Consider the following 17,947-nt stretch of genomic DNA (forward strand, 5'->3'; position numbering starts at 1 on the left):
CAGATCACGATTTGAATGTGAGCCTAAATGAGACCGACGACCTATGAAAACAGTACGTGGTTTGGTCCTCTGCTGCCCTAATTAGTTTTTCGGCGCAAGAATTTTTGTTGCGAGGAGTACGCAGCATCTCTCCGGGTATTAAGTGGATCTCAATGGATAACCTTGAGCAAAAACTCGAGCTTTTTTTTTTTTTTTTGCTGCCTATTTCATAATTTCATAACGATAGTATTTTAAGTGTTAATTTAACCTTATTATTACATGTTTTATATTTACAGTCTTACTTACTGCACTCTCTGAATTTGCCGCGTAGCGCGATATGCGCAGATATCTGGCTTGCGCACTGCCGGTTCGCGGTAGCGGTGACGGTGTTCGTATATGTTGAAGTCCATTCGATCGAAAAGCAGCCCCATTGCCGTCGCCGTAACCCTGAATTGAGACATGCCGGTAAAAATTATCCACGACATTTAATTTCAAAGCTGAAGCAACCGTTCTTGTGCATCATTCCGGTCAGTGAAGTTGAAGGCTAGATTGTATTCTGTTGTAAGTGTAGAAGAGAGGCAATGTGAAAAGAGGCATACCTTGATTTGTTTTCCCCTCAAAACCATCTCAAAACAACAGCATCCAAAAATATTTCATTACAAAAGAGTTCGCGGAATGAAAAGGCTATGTGAATGGCTATTTCGCGTGTACTCGTAATGCGAAACTTGAGTCTAAATATTGTCGTCTCTCATACTCGTACAATAGTAATCAGATTATTCTCTCAATATTGCAAACATTCAGCAAGTTCTAAGCGTTCAAAAGATTGTTTACTTGCTTTCAGATTTTTTAAACTATGAAAAGTGGTTTGGTGCATGGCAGGCGCTCCCAATTGGTTTACCGAGGCTCTCGTTGAAGTAAAGACATTTGAAATAAAACCAAAAGATGACTTTTAATAACAAACACAGGCGGTGAAAGATCGTCTTACTCATACCCGTAAGTGTGGTGCCCTTGCCTCTGGGCCTCAGCTTTTGTACCCCGACATTTTATCGCTCTGGCAGAATAATTAAGGCGTATTGATAATCAAAACGTACATGAATTACATAGAGCATCACCTTCCTTGCCCTGATATGTTCGGGAAAGGGGCCGAAGGCTTCACCGTTGGGCGATGAGGTAGGCGGACGACGCTCAACAGCTTTTAGATGTTGCATATTTGCAATGGTTGAGAAAGGGCTTACGAGCAAATAGTTAACAAGGAAACGAAGTCAAAAATTTTAAGCGTTCTCAAACCCGCCAGTTTGCGATTTATCAGTGGTACGGAGGAATTATGTAGCTGGCTAGGGATCCCAACCGCTTGACAACCCTGTCCTTTCTTGCCATAACTGCCCTCTGTACTTCCTCTCGCCCCTTCCGGCCTATCCCCTTTTCTTTCCCGCCGGCCCCATCTCGGATGTTTCAGATTTTAGATCGCAGTTGCCGCGACCGGCAACACTCTTTTTTTTCCTTTTTGATTATTCAATAAACCATTACCACCACCACCAATTGGCCACTAGCGTCTTCATTGGCTCCACCCCCGCCACATGTTACCATGCAGCCACATGAATGCACGCAAAGGAGGAATCTTCGCGCTTTGCAGTCGTGGGCTGTTTTTGTTTAGTAATGATGGAGTAAAAAAAAAAAAAGGGGGGGGGGGGGGGTCCAATTGGGCGTTGTAGTCCGTTTGGGTTGCCTAGCTCAAGCTAGGCATTCAAATGGGTTCTACCTTAATTAACTCTCTGGTTCCACCATAATAAGCTTACAGTTGTATGGCCGATTCGACCGCTTATTGGACCGATTTGGACTAGCTTCAGTTTTTTAGAACCCAGAAAACCACTTGAAACTACCCATTGGTTCGATTTTGTTTAAGGGTATTAAGGGAGCATTCCCGATTGGAATGCCAAGTGTGGATGATATCCTTGACTGAGATTTGCACTTATACATCTGATATACTAGTTGGGTTCTTGTAAAGAAAGGTGCTAGGAGCTTAATCATAATTAATTTCGCCATGTTTACTTGTTTCCATATGTTTCTCTCGCTTGATTTCTGTAAAAGCTTCTAGTCCTGTTAATCTCAATTCCTTTCTAGAAATGTTGGTTCATGCTTTCTTGTGAATAAAGCTCCAACTGGAAATCCTTTAAGCTCCCTAGTCGCAGTACACGTTTACAACTGATTTCACCACTCTGAGCCCTAATGAGCTTAACCGGAGCCAAGTTACCCAACTAAGTGAGATACTGCACCGGCGGCTGCGTTCCGGTGGAGGCGAAACTGTCCACAAACGACTGCGCGTGAGCGGCCGCCGCGATTAGCCTTTAGTTTCCTGTAAACCAATCATTAAACACACACACACGCGTGCGCACGCGCGCGTCTGCTCTCGTACACACTGCGCTTGGCATTGCGCGTGGCATTGCGGCATTGCGGCATTCTCTCCTTGGAGGACAGTGCAAAGATTTCGCAGTGGCGCGCCGCGTGTGAAGGCGAAGCTTGAGCGCCCTCCTAATTCAAACCGTTTACAACCTGGCTAAACCATGCAAGATCATGCTTGCATGGTCTTCTTCTTTCCTTCCGTCTACGCAGTTCAAACCATTTGGTCCTAGTTGGTGTATCATTTGAGGTCTTTTGGTTTTGATGGACGGCCATTTATTTCCAATTGTAAGCACCAATTGAGGTTGAATGGTGTAGCTTAATGGGTGGTGAAAACACAGCTGAATTTCGATCGATTGTTTTAGTTGGAAAATTTCCAATTTGGTCAAACCACTGAGTGTCCAGGCCGAAGGTTTGTGTACATCGCGGCTAACACTGCTGTGGGAAACAAAGGGTCTGACTCTCTTCTCAGAAAGGAGATATGTTCCCCGGCTTCGTCCAGGCGCAAGCGGCCGGCGTCTTCGCTTGCCAGCCATCACCGCCGCCGCTCGGGTGACTCACTGGAACCATTCCCGGGGCATGATTGTCTCATTCGACATCACAGAAGTAAGGAAATATCTGCATTTGCAGGCACCGTCATCGGAAGCCGCCACCACGCCGGCGCCTCTTGTCTTCCCCGGTGCGGTCGAGTCAATATGGACGTGTGGAATGCCTTGACGATTTCTCGGCAAGAAAACTACAGCGCATTTCTAGGGCATCTCGTTTACCGACTGACTTACGACAAGGTATATCTTAAAATGTGGCTAACGCAAGCCTACAATGAACACCGTGGTTCCCGCCAAGGGGCTGCCGGCGATCGGCGGTCATCGGAGGCGCCGCGGCGGCGGCAGCGAAGGCGAGGGTTCCATTCACTGCGGTCAGCCACCTCGCCGGAATGGAAGGTAGCGACCCATTCATGTCTTCCTGCCTGGCGCCAGCAGCGGTGACAAGGAATATCCTTCCCTTTTTGGCGGAAGGCAAAGGCGCGCCGCCGAGTTGTCTTAATGGTGTGCATAGGGGCAGAAGTTCCCCAGAGCTAAAGTCAAGGCAGGTGTGTGACCTTGAATTCCGGGAAGTTCAGTCGGGGAAACGAGCTCCCCAGGCGACTGACTTCTTGTGCTGTTTCGGCTTGGTACTGCCCTTGCCCCAACTGCGGTCCCTGGAAATACTTTCTAGGTTGTCTGCCGCCTCCCCGCTCGGCACAGCCCAGAGTCGGAGCAAGCGCGGTCGGCTCCCCATCGTCGCGTTCCTCCTTGAAATCCTGCGATTTGTCGTCGTCGCCGGTTTATTGTGTGTTTTCTTTTTCTTGCCGTGACGGGAAAGCTTTCAACCATACTTACTATAATTCTTTTAAACTGCGAATGCCCTTTCCAAAGCCAGCCTAACAGAAAAAAAAAAAAAAAAAAAAAAAAAAAACTCTTGTTCGTTCACGTACAAACAGCGCCGACTGCAGCGCGTTGTCTGCTCTGAACGATAAATAGATGCTTTGGGAAATTAAAACCACACTTGACGACGTACGCGAACAGCGAACGACGCGGCGTGAAGCAGAAGGGATGTATATGGCTAAAACGGCCGCGGCGCATTTATGTGGCGGCGAAAACAGGGATACTTGACATCAAAGGCGCGGCAGACAGAGGCGAGGCACTGTCCTCGTCTCTGTCTGCCGCGCCCTTGATGTCAAGTACGTCTGACCAACTCGCCCAAACGTTCACGGTTCTTGAAAACAGGGAGGCTGAACAAGTGGAAGGGGACCGGAAAAGAAACTTGTCGCCATGTAGAAAGGAAACAAGGGAACAAGAAATGGGGGGAGGGGGGGGGGGGGGGTCGAGAGCTGTCGACCTTTAGAAAAAGTGCCGCAAACGTGAACTAAAGGGTACACAGATGAGAATAAGGAGATAAAATACAAAAAAAAAAAAAAAAAAAGCTAGAGAGAGGATGGCCTGCTGGTTGAGAAAAGAACTGGGACTAACGCAGAGCTACAATTAAAGCGCGTACAGCGTAAAAAAAGAAAAAGCTGCAGCCAGCTAAGGGAGGGGGGTGGCAAAACTTTTGTTGCGCCAAACTACTTCGCGGTTATGTCTGAAATTGATACTCCTTTTTCTTTTTCTTTTTTCTGCGTGCTGTCGAGACATTTCATTTGTACATCCATCGTTTATTTATTTATTTATTTATTTATTTATTTATTTATTTATTTATTTATTTATTTATTTATTTTTTAATATTAGGTTTTACAGTTTAGCCGTAAGTCGAGTGAACTTTATTCATAGGAATTACGCTTGCAAGGACTGCTAGAATGATTTCCCGCCGAAAAAAAAAAAAAATCATTGCCTAAATTTCTCACAATTTTATAAGCTTATAAAACCGACCGGTAACATAAGAGAGTGTGCGGTATTTGAATTCTACTTGATCTTCTTGAATTAACTGTTTCCGCGAATATGGGGGACCTGGAAGCACGTAATCTGCTTGCTCTGTCTCTGTAATCAGTCTTACATCGACTTCTCAGCTTTTTTAGAGTTGGATGGCACCAGGTATTTACTAAGGATAATTCTTATTATATAGCTTCCGAACGATGGCATCAGAAATTAACGAAATTCTTTCTTGAGAAAGGTATGCACCTCTAGTAAGTATAGTGTGGATTTAAAGAATCAGTTGGTGGTGGTAGTGGTTTATTATTAAGAGAGGGAGCGTCGTTGGGCGAGTCGGTCAATCATGATAAATTAAAAAAAAAAAATGTGTGTGTGGGGGTGGGGGGGGGGGGGGGGGTACTGCGGACAAATATGCAAGGACAAGAAGTTACCCCACAAGCGCAGACTCGCGACTGATCTTATTTGGAAAAAAAAAAAAAAAAAAAAAAAAAAAACTTTATATAACTTCAACCTGTCAAGTCGCACACTAAGCGCAGTGTAAAAATATTGCCTTCATTCTGATACAATATCTGATTGATGGGTCACTTACGCAAACTTATTTTTCTTCTTTATACAGAACGCAGAGGGCACAATGAGGCCAACTTGCACGGGACTGAAAAAAACCGCCAGCACACCGTAGGCAAGTTGGCCTCATTGTGCCTTAAGATTATGTCCGAAGGGAGGAGTAAGGCGGACTGCATCAAGCATATCATGCCATTCGTTTCGTCAGATGCCTGATGGGTGTTGTCTGTGAGGTCCATCTCACCTGTGACAGGGTTTACATCGGACAGACAGGCCTTTGTTTTAATGATCGCCCTTTGGATGAAATCGGGTACTGGGTCAGATTTACCCCTCCACTATGGCGCATGCCCAGACGCTACACGCGATAACGCATGCCTGCATTTATTGGCAGATATTGTTTTGAAGAGGAGCCGTAACCAGGTGGTACGTGACTTGGCCGAGGCGTTCTGTACAAAGAAGGAAGGTGAAGTTTGCGTAAGTGGCCCATTTGGCACAGTTAAAACTGCTTTCATTGCAGTAAAAAACGGCGTCATACGCCGTTTAGACCTCACCTTGCAGACATGCCGCGTGGAGCATCACTCAGCGGTCACGCAATAACTCCAGAACTGGATCGGGGAAGTGTGTGTGTGTGTGTGGGGGGGGGGGGGGGGGGGGGGGGGGGGGGGGGGCGCTCTCTAAACAAATTGTGTACATACTGAGGGGCCAACGCCCCCCCCCCCCCCACACACACACACATACACTTTCACCCTTTCCTACTATTCGCATTAAAGTCTGAATTTGACGATATGTAGCATGCTGTAAATGAGCCAGTTGTGATCGCAGCCACTTTTGTAGTAGACCTTTTTCATTGCATAAACTAAAGTAACGCTCCCAGAAATCGTGCGGCCCTAATGAAATACCGATGAAATTCCTTAAACGGTGTGATGAGTGATTGTCCTATTACTTGCAAATTTTATTTGAAAAGTGATCATTCTTTACCTAATGACTGGCGCAGCGCTATAGTAGCTCCGGTTTTTAAAGGCTACGGTAATCGACTTCTTGTAAAGAACTTTAGACCGGTTTCACTCACTTCCGTATGTTGCAAGGTTTTTGAACGCATCCTTCATTTTTTGTAAATGAACGACCTTTTGTGTCCGTTCCAGCATGGTTTTCGGACTGGCCTTTCGATGCAGTTGATTGAAGCAGTGAACGATTTTTGCAAGGTTATAGACGAAAGTCAGCAGGTAGATGTGGTCTGTGTGGATTTCGCGAAGGCTTTCGATAAAGTTCCGCATCATAAACTTCTTTTTAAACTGCGCAGATAAGGAATCAGTGAAAATATAGTACTATGGATTCAGGCGTATCTAGGTAACCACTGTCAAGTTGTCAAGGTAGAAAGCACACTATTAGATAAGCGTGAAGTTCTGTCGGGGGTGCCACAGGGCTCCGTTTTAGGTCCGCTTTTGTTTTTGTTATATATAAATGATATTTCTCCTATCATTCAATCACCTGTCAAAATGAAACTTTTTGCTGATGACTGTTTAATTTACTCTCCTGTGGCTTCCCCGGAAGATCAGATGAATTTAAATAGGTGCCTTCAGTCAAACTCGTGCTGCCTGAAATGGGGCATAAATAAATTACCAAAAGTCTACTCAAATGCATGTAACAAGGAAGCAGAATGTTATGCCGTTTCAATATAATATCGGTGAAAATTCTTTAGATGAGGTAAAGCGTTTTAGATACTTGGGAGTGACACTAACACATAATCTGTGTTGGCGCACCCATATTGAAAATATCTATTTAAAAGCCTATCAGAAGCTTTGTTTCCAGCGGAGGAAGTTGCCGAATGCGACTAGAGAAATTAAATTGATTACGTACAAGACATTCGTGCGGCCAATCATAGAGTGCGCAAGTGCAGTGTGACGTCCACTTCAAAAGGGTTTAAAATGAAAACTGGAAAGATTGCAAAGGATTTCAGCACGTTTTATATGTTCTGAATACCGGCGCACTGACTCAGTCACAGAAATGTTAAACCAGTGTCAGTTAGAATCACTAGAAATGAGAAGAACAAAGCAGAAATTGAAACTTTTTTTTTTCTGATAATGAATGATAAAGTAAAAGTTAATAAACAACACTATGTTACACGTCCTCTGAGGCGTTGCCCACGAAAAAAATAACAGTAAGGTATAGCATCCTATTATTACACGTAGTGATGTATATCGCTACTCCTTTTTTCCCTATGCAGTAGAAATCTGGAACTGCCAAGCGAAGTTCTATACCAAACAGAAGTAGAAAAATTTGAGATAGGTGTTAAGTCGTTCTTGGAGCATTACAGTGCAAATTTGTAATTCTGTTCTATAGAGTGTATTTTAGCGAAGAGAATTGTATGTGTTTCCCTCCCTGTAATGACCCTCATATAGAGGGTTAACCGTATGAATAAAAAAAAAAAAATAAAAAGTCTCTGACTGACCATAGTTCATGAGCACGATCAGTGCGATTGAAATACGCCTTACTCGAACTTTCTTAACCTAAGTGTACATCGTTCGCGTGGAACTGCTTTTTTAGACTTATTCTTTGTTCTATATTTCATATCCATTAAAAAGGCATTTTAAACGTTTAATTTCCATGCCCAAATTTCATTCAGTGGTCATTAGTGTAGTTGAATATATTGTGCGAGATTTTACCCTCTGCTTAGTAAATTGGACAGCGCATATATTTGTAGAATAATCTATTTTATATTACTAAGTTTGGTTTTATAATTTCCTTGTTCCTTTAATGTAACCTTCATAGCAGAAAGGGCGTAAATAACAACCAGAACGAACAACAATAACAGTAGCATCCGCTTTTATATATTTTTTATTATGTTGTATGCATATTTTGTTTTAAGCACATTTTAGATATGCCTGCTCGAAAGGGAATGGGTCTAGTAATACGGTGGGATTTTCTTGAAGAGAAATCATATGTCAAGTGTGATGATCATCTAGAGGACCTGCCATCGGCCACAATATACTGAATACGCCGGTTCTCGTCCGCTCTCTCTCTAGAGGACCAGGCAAAACAGACAAATTATCAACGAAAGAAAAGACGAACGGGGTGCCCTTTCTCACTCGTTGGTCCTAATTGTTTTTCGCTGGTGGGGGAGATGTGTTCTTACAACTCGTACAGTACAGCGTACTCTTAAATAGTGATGACCACTGGCGAACCACTGTAAACTGCAACCCGGTGGGTTTGCGGGAACTTCATATTTTTAACTTTCATTTTTAGTGGTGGTGGTGGTGGTGGTGGTAGTGGTTTATTGAATGATCAAAAAGGATGGAAGTGTGCTGCCGGCCGCGGCAACTGCTATCTAAAATCTGAAGCACCCGAGCTGTGCCCGGAAGGAAAGAAAAGGGGACATTGACAGTACAGCGAGGGGAAGTACAGAGGGGAGCAATATAAAAAAAGGACAGGGGGAGCTTTGTACATTATTTACAAAATACGAAAACAAGGACAGCGAGGTGTTTTTTTTTTTTTTTTTTGTCTCTTGGGAGCTCGCACGTATTCTTTAAACTGCTGCAAAGGTGCAAAAGAAGGGTTCAAGCTTGCTACTTCTGACGGCTGCCCTTCTTCGTCTGCCTATACTGCAGGAAAGTCGTCGGTCTCTTTTCCAGTCAAATCAGGACAAAGCCTCTCCTTTTGCCGAAAAACGAAAGGTCTGGGAATAAAAGCTGAGACCTAGAGGTAGGATACGACAGTTATGGGTGCAATTAATGTGAGGCGATCTTTCGAAGTACGCGTTTGTGTTCCGTGCGTAAAAGTAATTATTTAGTTTTATTAGGAATTTCAATATGCGTTTACTTCAACAAGAGCCTTGGAAAACCAGTAGCATCTGCCACGCACCAATTACCTGTTCTTTCGACTGTCGACTTGAAGAAAGAAAAAGTGTTGGCACCGCATGTCAGCACTCAGAAATCTTGGACAACCTTCATAGCACGCACTGCGGAGTCCGCAACTTTAACTACTCCAAAGAATTCTTGCAAAATCGCCAAGTACATATCAGAGTGGGCGATACGAGATCAAACCCAATCCTCATGTGCACGAGAGGCACGCCACAAAGAGCGGTACTCTACCCTTTTGCGTGTAGTGTTTTCAGAAGTAAAACTGGTGACATGACGCACCGCGCTGTGCAGGTAATCTACTTCTGCACCGGTAGGCTTTGAAGTTCTCGCCCTTCAAATGGCTTGCACCGCCCTCATGCATGTCGTTGCAGGCCATTCCAGCAGTCTTATCACCGTAAAGAGGTCACGAAGCGATTCGAGCACAGATGGAAAGGGAAATAAAGAGAGTGAGAAAGAAAGCAGCTGGTAGCCTGCTTCGCTCTTCCTCTTCTTGGGTTAACAATTAGCGAAGGAATGTGAAAACCACTGACAAAAGTAAAAAATTGCAGCCTGCTTTGTTTTCGTGCAGCCCTTATACAATCGAGCACGGAAAGTGGGGTCTCAGCTGGTCCTAGTGCTGGTAAGGTTCTAGTGCTAAAATGCTGGTAAGGGGGTCTCTACCCCCCGAGGCCTCCCTGACTTTAAGCACTGACCAGAGTAGGTTCACTGCAAATTTTCAGAGTATAACATTCGTTTCCCGTTCGCTTCCCGCCTACTGGCTGATGGAGTCACTTGACAATTCATATATCTTCGAAGCGCGCGCACGGCATACGCGTCTGCGTGTCTTGTGCGGTAGGTTCCTTTTTTTTTTTTTTTTTTTTTTTTTTTTTTTCGATTGTCCACCGAAGCCACGCGGGAAATTCTCCGCGTGGACACTTCGGCGTGTCCGACCCCCGTTGAAATGGAAGACGCCTTTGGATTGGGCCGACAAGCGGTAGCAAATATTTCCCGTCTTGACGCTATAAATAGTTCTCTTCTGCCCGCAAACGCCTTGTTTTAAGTCAACGGCGGACATAAAGGCCCCGCACGAACGTTCGCTTGAGTCTGTCTGCGCATGCGTGACGCGCCGATTAGATAGATATATGTCCCATGTCAGATATTTCCGCGGCGCTTGCTGCGCGCTCGCGCTGGCGCAGAGGTGGCTCGCCGGTCATTAGTTGACGTGCACCAATCAGAGGATGCCTTTCGCGCTGTCTCTGTGATCTAACTCTGTCTTTTTTTTTTTTTTTTTTTTTTTTTTTTTTTTACATTGGTGCTGCGCTGCGTAGAGTTATGCATACAGTCAGTCGATCGACAACGAAAGGTTCATCGCCGGAGTGTAGCGACGGCACTCGCTGTGGCTGAAGGGCTTCAGCTGTGGCTCGCCAGCCACAAACAGCATAAAAATAAATAAGTTAGAGAAGCTATGTGCGGAGAGGTGGCGTCTGAGGTGCTGCCTCTATTGCTTCCTGGAGCACCGCGCGCAGGTCAGCGCATTGTTTACGGCAAGCATTGAATAAGTGAAATGTGCTTAAAAATCCTCGTGTTGCTATCACACAAACAGCATCGAGGCGATGGAAGTCGCTCCGGGACAAACTTAAAGTAGCAGTCGAACTGTTTCGGTCATTTTCAGCCTACGAAGTCTTGCAACAACACAGGAGCGAGTACGCCAGCTAGCCACTGTAGCCAGAGACGCTCCATGGAGATGCGTACTTTTTCCAGTGTTGTCAGGGCGCGGCACTCGGCGCGTAGGCGCCTCGCTTGTGCTAAAGCCCCTCGTGCGCCCCGTGGAGGCCACGCTTAACAGTGATGACAAGGAAGCAGAACTGATCCAGCTAAGATACGCCCGTGCAACACCATGCCTACGCTTGCGCTTCCTGGACGGATATCGGAAATAACTGTTTTTCGTCGGCATCAAGGAAGAGCGCCCAGAAGAGAATCCACGCTCACTCTTTGCGGGAAGGAGACCGTCCGCGCCAGTGGCGCAGCGAGAAATTTTGTTCGAAGGGGGCTGACGTGCTGTGCGTCCTCTGTTTATAATTTGTCGAGGTATCAAATACATAAATAATAACGGCGATGTCATTGCATATTAGATGCTGCAAACGAATTCTTGAGCCCCAAACAATATTTTGAAAATCGCGGAATGAATTAATAGTCGCGTAGCACTTTGTGTAGGTGTCCATCGAAAAGTGATATAGATTGGCGCCTTATCCCCCAAAATCTGCTTAAACGAGCAAAAAAAAAAAAAGATTTTAAAATGGCTGGGATAATTAACCAGAGCAAACATAGTTTACAGAATGGAAGCTCGATTAAGCATAACCTGACACGGTTTGCTGCGGTTTATCACATTCATGGCTGTCTGCGAACCTCGATCAAGGATACCACAGAGCATTTTGAAGGGGGAGGTCCTAGGAGGCGAGCCCAATTGGCAGCGGTGGCCGGAAAGGGTAGATGGAGGCTGCGGTCATTCTGTCAGGCAACGTATATTTCTGGAGATATCCGGTACGAATAAAGTTTGGCAGGTGTGTGAGGAAGCAGCAGCAGATGTGAGAAATAAAAGATTGCGAGCGCCGCTAGTGTTCCTGTAGGAACACTAGGCGCCGCTGGCTCCATGCGCCACACTGAGGCAAATCCCGGCGTCAGATGACCTTCACGAGTGGCAGAATTAGAGCTAAAGCTCTGAAAATTCGCGCAATGGATTTGCGTTGTTACAGGCGCTATCACGATGCTCTTAACATGAAGCTTGGGAGGTTCAGTTCAAACCGTGTACATCTTGCTAAACCATGCTTAACAGAGATTTCGCTCGTGTACGAACCCATACATTCCCGCCCATTTTTTCAAAGTTTCGGGGAATCGAAAGCGGCTACATGGCACCCACCCGTCTACTAGACGTTTCTGTACATCTCGCAGCCATCTAGCTTACTATAATGCGCACACAGTTACAAGACGACTTGTGGAGATATAGAAGGATTGTATGCGCATACGAAAACCTTTTCCATTGATAACCTGTCTACTCGAAGGCTATAATTAAGACATACCTCGCCAAGATACACCGCCCCTATATATAGTGCTCAACACATAGACACTGCTTAAAGTTTGGCTCCATCGAAGGGCGATCCGAGCACTGGTGGAAAGGGAAATCAAGAGGGAAAGAGAGAAAGCGGCTGTTTGCCTGCTTGCAAATCGTTTTATTCGAAGGGGAGAAAGCATTATTATTTTTCTCCATTTCTCGTTCTCGAAAACGTGTTAGAGGCTCATAATACTCACTGTGGAACTGTCGAAACGCCAGAGAAGAAATCTTCCGATTATACCACTGACAAGGATAAAAATAATTGCCTGCTTTGTATTCATTCATAAGGTCCTTATACATTCAAGCTCGGGGGGTCTCGGACCCCTCTTAAATTTTACTAGGAGTGTCAGACCCCCCCCCCCCCCCCCCCCCCGAGACCCCCCTGACATTAAGCCCTGCACATAAACTACCGCAGCGAAGCACTCACTGCATGCGCGATTCTATGTCCACTAGGAAAACCTCCGATAATCGAACATATCAATCACACACGCGTCCTCACAATGATTTTTTTTTTTTTGCCGTGACAGCTTCCAGACGACTTAACATATTTGTTGAAGATATTATCGATGTCTTTTCTGGTGATCAATTAAGATCTCAAGGTGTCCACAGGACATTTTGTGCTCACGAGGCGTTGTCTTTGTTCGTGTACATCCGGAGCCGTAGGCGTGCTCGGGGTTCATTATAGTGTGCGACGATCATCGCGCAGCGCCTCCCCCTCTCACCAAAGTACCTACGGCCAAATAGCAGTGCAAATTATGATGAGGATTTGTTTACCAAACATTTGTTTGACGTGATGCCATTGAAGCGTAAAAAGGAATAGTGTGGGCTTAAAAATTTAACAAGCTTCGCGCCTACCGACGACGCGTTCTCACAACGAGTTCTTTGAGTCCTCGGCTTATGCAAACGTGGCAAGTGAGAAGTTCTTGTAATGCAATTGCATCACGGGTACTCAGCCGCCAGTATCATAAACAAAAAAAAGAAAACCTGCATGACCATAAACTAATTGACTTGGCGCCCCGCTGAGATTACCCCCCCCCCCCCCCCCCTTATTTTTCTTTTTCTTTTTTTTTCCCTGTGCGCATGCCTATAATATACCTATGCCAGCCACACTGTCAATGCCTGTCTCGCGCATTCGCCAAATCTCTGCACAATTGAAAAGGGCACCAAAAAATAGCTTTGAGGCGTCCGCGCAAGACTATACCTTAAATTATAATGCTAGTCCCTATATACTGACTGCAAATAACATATAGGCTTTAATTCAAACACTAACACACGTAGATCGTTGCATGGCTATTCTAGGAAGATTGCGATTGCAACACATATATATGCTTTCTGACATCTAATTCTGCTGAGCCATTCGCATATACGCTGTGTCCCACTACCCGAACAAATCGAAAGGACGGTCACGGACCGCGGCTGCAGCCGCGATTTACGCCACTAGTGATATCAGGGGCGTAGCCAAGAGGAGGGCTTATGAGGCTTCTGTCGAAGTGGTCTGCTGGGAGTCCTCGTCTGTTCGTAACAGTATAGTATGCAGATACTGCATTATAATCAAAGTTATATAAGCACACTGGAGAGAGTGCAGACAACCATTTCATCTGCGGGTCCGTTAGGAACACTACGTATTAGAACTAACCTTAATTGTATGGCTGGAAAACTGGCTACGATGAATTTTCAGTTCTGCATTCGATAAATTGAATAATCTTCGTCTGAAACAATAAATGCTCAGCATACTCGATGGAATGGAAGCCCCGGAGGGTACCACCATTCTTCCGTGCAATTTTGCATCCCGGCATGCAGAATTTATGGCTCAGTTGAGAGGTGACAAATTTGTGAAAGGCATCTCGATACGGAGGAGGCTGAGCAGCAACGTCAGCCTCCCTCGAAAAAACTTTCTGGCTATGCCACTGACCCTGGGTGATATACCTATATACGACATTAAAGTGCACGCTCGTGAACAATCGGCGATGAGCCGGCGCCTACGTCTCCATCAGATCTTTCAGTTCAGTTATATTTGGGAAATGAAGCTGTCATGCGGCTGTGATCATTTATATGCCGACCCTTCCAAAATTTTACCACCCTTCGGAGTAAATAACTGCGATAATTGCAGCTCGGCTCCCTTTCAGCGCTAAAGGCGCGCCGCATTCATTGCCTGTTGCCGTTGTCAAATAGGAGAAAGACGTTTTTTGCACGCTTTTTTTTTTGGGTTCTTTTTGTGTGTGTCTGTGTGTGCAGGGGCGGGGGAGACATGCTGCGAAAGTTGCTCCTTGTCCCGTCTGGTCTTGCTGATAGTCCCACTGCGTAATTCCAGGGGCTTTACAACTGCGGAGTTGGTCGCGTCGCCTAGTGGATTCGGCCAACACTACGTTCGCAAACCTCGCCCGTACTACCCCAGGTGGCGCAGGCGCTTTAACCAGTAGGTGATGTACGCTCGCCGGTATGCGCATCTGTACGCGCACCGCTTAACCCTTCCAACTCGCGGCACAATTTCTCGCGTTCTTCTTGAGCTAGCAACGCAATTTCGCTTCATAGAAAGTGCGGCAATATTTGCTTCCTTATAGTGAAACTAAATGTATATGGTGCAACTTCTATGAACACGAAGTTAATTTGTGACAAGCAAATTAAAAATGCTTCATTACACCGAGGATTTCGATATATCGACGCTTGTTACATCGAGGATTTAAAAGTACTGCTCTTCCCTCCTGTGAATACATGGAGTATGCGTTTAGTAGCTGTTGACTTCTTGAGAATAAACGTGCGCAAACTGTCAACTTCGAACAACAAATATGTCTTGAAGTGGTATTAAACAAAATATAAAGAAAATCGCACTGATTCATTGCAGTTCAAGCATATTTGTGTTATGACAATAATTGGAAGGAGCTTAAAAGTAATTTTCTTGGTGTTGTTTGGTTACTTTCCATGTGTCGTAATTGATCACTGTGCGTAATAATTTCAGATATAGTGTATAATTGCAATCAGTTGTTTATTTTCTGTAATGTATACAATATTGGTATGAATTAAGGGAAATTAATTGCACTGCATGTATTAATATGGTCAATGATTATCTGAATAATTAATTCACGTCTTCTCTTCCCATATTAATTGTTATTTTAAAAATAGTGGTTGCTTTTTTAATTGCCGTGGAATTTACATAGCAAAGTTAGAGCCAAGGTTGACATTGTACGAAACAGTCTTATCGCAAAGACATCTGCAAAAGCCACTATGGTGGCTGACCCTGGAATATCCTTTTGTATATTTGTTGATCTTGAGGATTTTGTAGCTTATATACCAAGAAATCCTTGTAGGTTGTGAGGTCCAATTCACACACACACACACACACACACACACACACACACACACACACACACACACACACACACACACACACACACACACACACACACACACACACACACACACACACACACACACACACACACACACACACACACACACACACACACACACACACACACACACACACACACACACACACACACACACACACACACACACACACACACGCGCACACACACGCGCACGCACACGCGCACACACACGCGCACACACACACACACACACACACACACACACACACACACACACACACACACACACACACACACACACACACACACACACACACACATATAATTTATTATAACTATAAATGATATATAAATAAATTTATATTATCTGGGTGATGCATCTTTCCTATATATAGTCCTATATATACGATAGATGCATCACCCAGATAATTTGATATACCTACTGCATGTATACAATTTCAGCCTCTTTCAAAATTGACAGTTCATTCTAACCAATTTGGAGTGCCAAATTGGAAAAACTATTCCGACTGAAATTAAACGTTTTTCATTTTAGTCTGTTTATTTAGAGCCAGGAAAGCCGGTACCTACAAACGTGTTTAGTGAGCAGATAAACAATATCTTACAGGCTATCTACAAAATAACATGTTAGTACGTACGATATATGACACGTACCAAACAAAGATAGTGAAACGAGCCCGCGCTGTTCGTCACAATTAAATACGTTTGAGTTAAGGAAGCCAATGAATGGTCATATTTATGACCAAAGAAATATTAGGCGCGTGTTTATTTTCAATACTGTGGAAAAATGTAGTTTAACATTGTGGTTTCGCTGATATAGCAGGCAGTTCGGTAAATTACTTGTGAATTTTGAACAGTCCATTCAAAAGCCTTTCACATTACCAGCTGCACTTTCAAGGCAGTTGCTGAACTTCTCTACAGAATAAAAATATAAAAAAGAAGGTTGACCCGTTCAGAATTAAGGATTTGACATATTTATTACCTGAATACTGATCTATATCGGCAATTAGGTCGTGATGAGTTTGCTTTGCTCTTTGCACTGCAGAAAAGCCGCCGTCGTGTCTGAATGTTACAGCATTTTTTTTATGTTGCTTACCCGAGAACCGGCCTTCATATGTAAGTGTATCAATGTTGCTCTCAGCTGATTTGCCTCATTTTGCCCTTAGGCGCAGCCTGCTTGTAGGCTTGTGTGTGTGTGTGTGTGTGTGTGTGTGTGTGTGTGTGTGTGTGTGTGTGTGTGTGTGTGTGTGTGTGTGTGTGTGTGTGTGTGTGTGTGTGTGTGTGTGTGTGTGTGTGTGTGTGTGTGTGTGTGTGTGTGTGTGCGTGTGCGCGCGCGCGCGTGCGCTGCGCCCCTTGACACCTATGTACTGCAGAGAAGCCACCAGAGCAGATGTTCATTTTAGTTCATGTCATGGGCCGCCGGGACTTCATGTTCTGCCTTCTGGCACATGCTTACGCTCACGTAATCTGTTAATTGTAAAAATATAAAAATAAAAACCGAGGTCAAGTTTTCTCACAGAGCTGTAAATACTCTTTCACACTTTCCAGAATGGAACGTTGTTGGGATGTCAGGATGACACCAGCATATATTGATGTTGGGACTTGATTCACAGGTGCCAACTCTGTAGCTAAAAAAGGCCCCGAATTCAACTGGCAAGAGTATTCTTACGCATCCATTGACCGTGGACCAGTGCACTTGTGCTATCGCTCGAAAACGTGAAAAATAAAGCAGGACGACTGTATAATACCCAGAAATGTGGCGCAATAAACACAAAAACATGCATGTGTTTGTGTTTGTTGCGCCACATTTTTGGGTATTATGCAGCACCAATTAACTAGCCCCTCAAGCTGTTATTTTCAGGATGACTGTGCTGTGTGTTTGGTTACTGGACAGTAGATATTTTCACAAGAGTCCATATAAGTAGAACCCCGCATAGTAAACTCTGATATAGTAAAGTGAAACCGAAGTCCCTGTTTATCTTCCATAGACAACTGTACAGTCGTGAGCGAAAGTGGTATACAATACTCAGCCAGTGACAGAGCTCGGGAAAACTGCGTAAAAATGCCACCTATACGACAGCGCAAGAGACAGCGACAGTGACACATGCATGTGGATAAAATGGGGCACTGCCACTATTGTTCCGATCACAGATAGCTGTTGCTAGATAAAGTAATTGGCATGCAGTTTTCGCGCGCTTCGCCACTGGCTGAGTGTTGTATACCACTTTTGCTCACGACTGTACATTTCTCCCCCTTTATAGTAAAGACATTTTTGGCAGACATCCGTTATAGTAACGTGCACCTGGTCGCGGC

The 17,947-nt window shown here is 44.7% G+C and overlaps 1 protein-coding gene across 9 annotated transcripts in view; it reads left to right on the forward strand.

Annotated features, from left to right (window-relative positions):
- Positions 1–17,413, forward strand: part of LOC146199855 (uncharacterized) — a 37,617-nt gene extending 20,204 nt beyond the window's left edge. For 3 of the 9 annotated variants that reach the window (XR_014705131.1, XR_014705132.1, XM_084595263.1), the window contains one exon: positions 17,183–17,413. Coding sequence is in view for 3 of the 9 variants with exons in the window: in XM_084595263.1 (XP_084451389.1) it covers positions 17,183–17,240 (58 nt within the window). In the remaining 6 variants the exon portion in view is untranslated. Of the gene's footprint in view, positions 1–820; positions 1,625–5,733; positions 5,817–14,598; positions 14,704–16,679; positions 16,751–17,182 lie in introns of those variants that run through there. The other 6 variants (XR_014705134.1, XM_084595262.1, XM_084595261.1 and 3 more) reach the window with 5 other exon arrangements.
- Positions 17,414–17,947: the final 534 nt, after the last annotated feature.

This window comes from Amblyomma maculatum, chromosome 2, assembly GCF_055883805.1.
Source record: "Amblyomma maculatum isolate TAMU_Amacu chromosome 2, ASM5588380v1, whole genome shotgun sequence".
NCBI lineage: Eukaryota > Metazoa > Arthropoda > Arachnida > Ixodida > Ixodidae > Amblyomma > Amblyomma maculatum.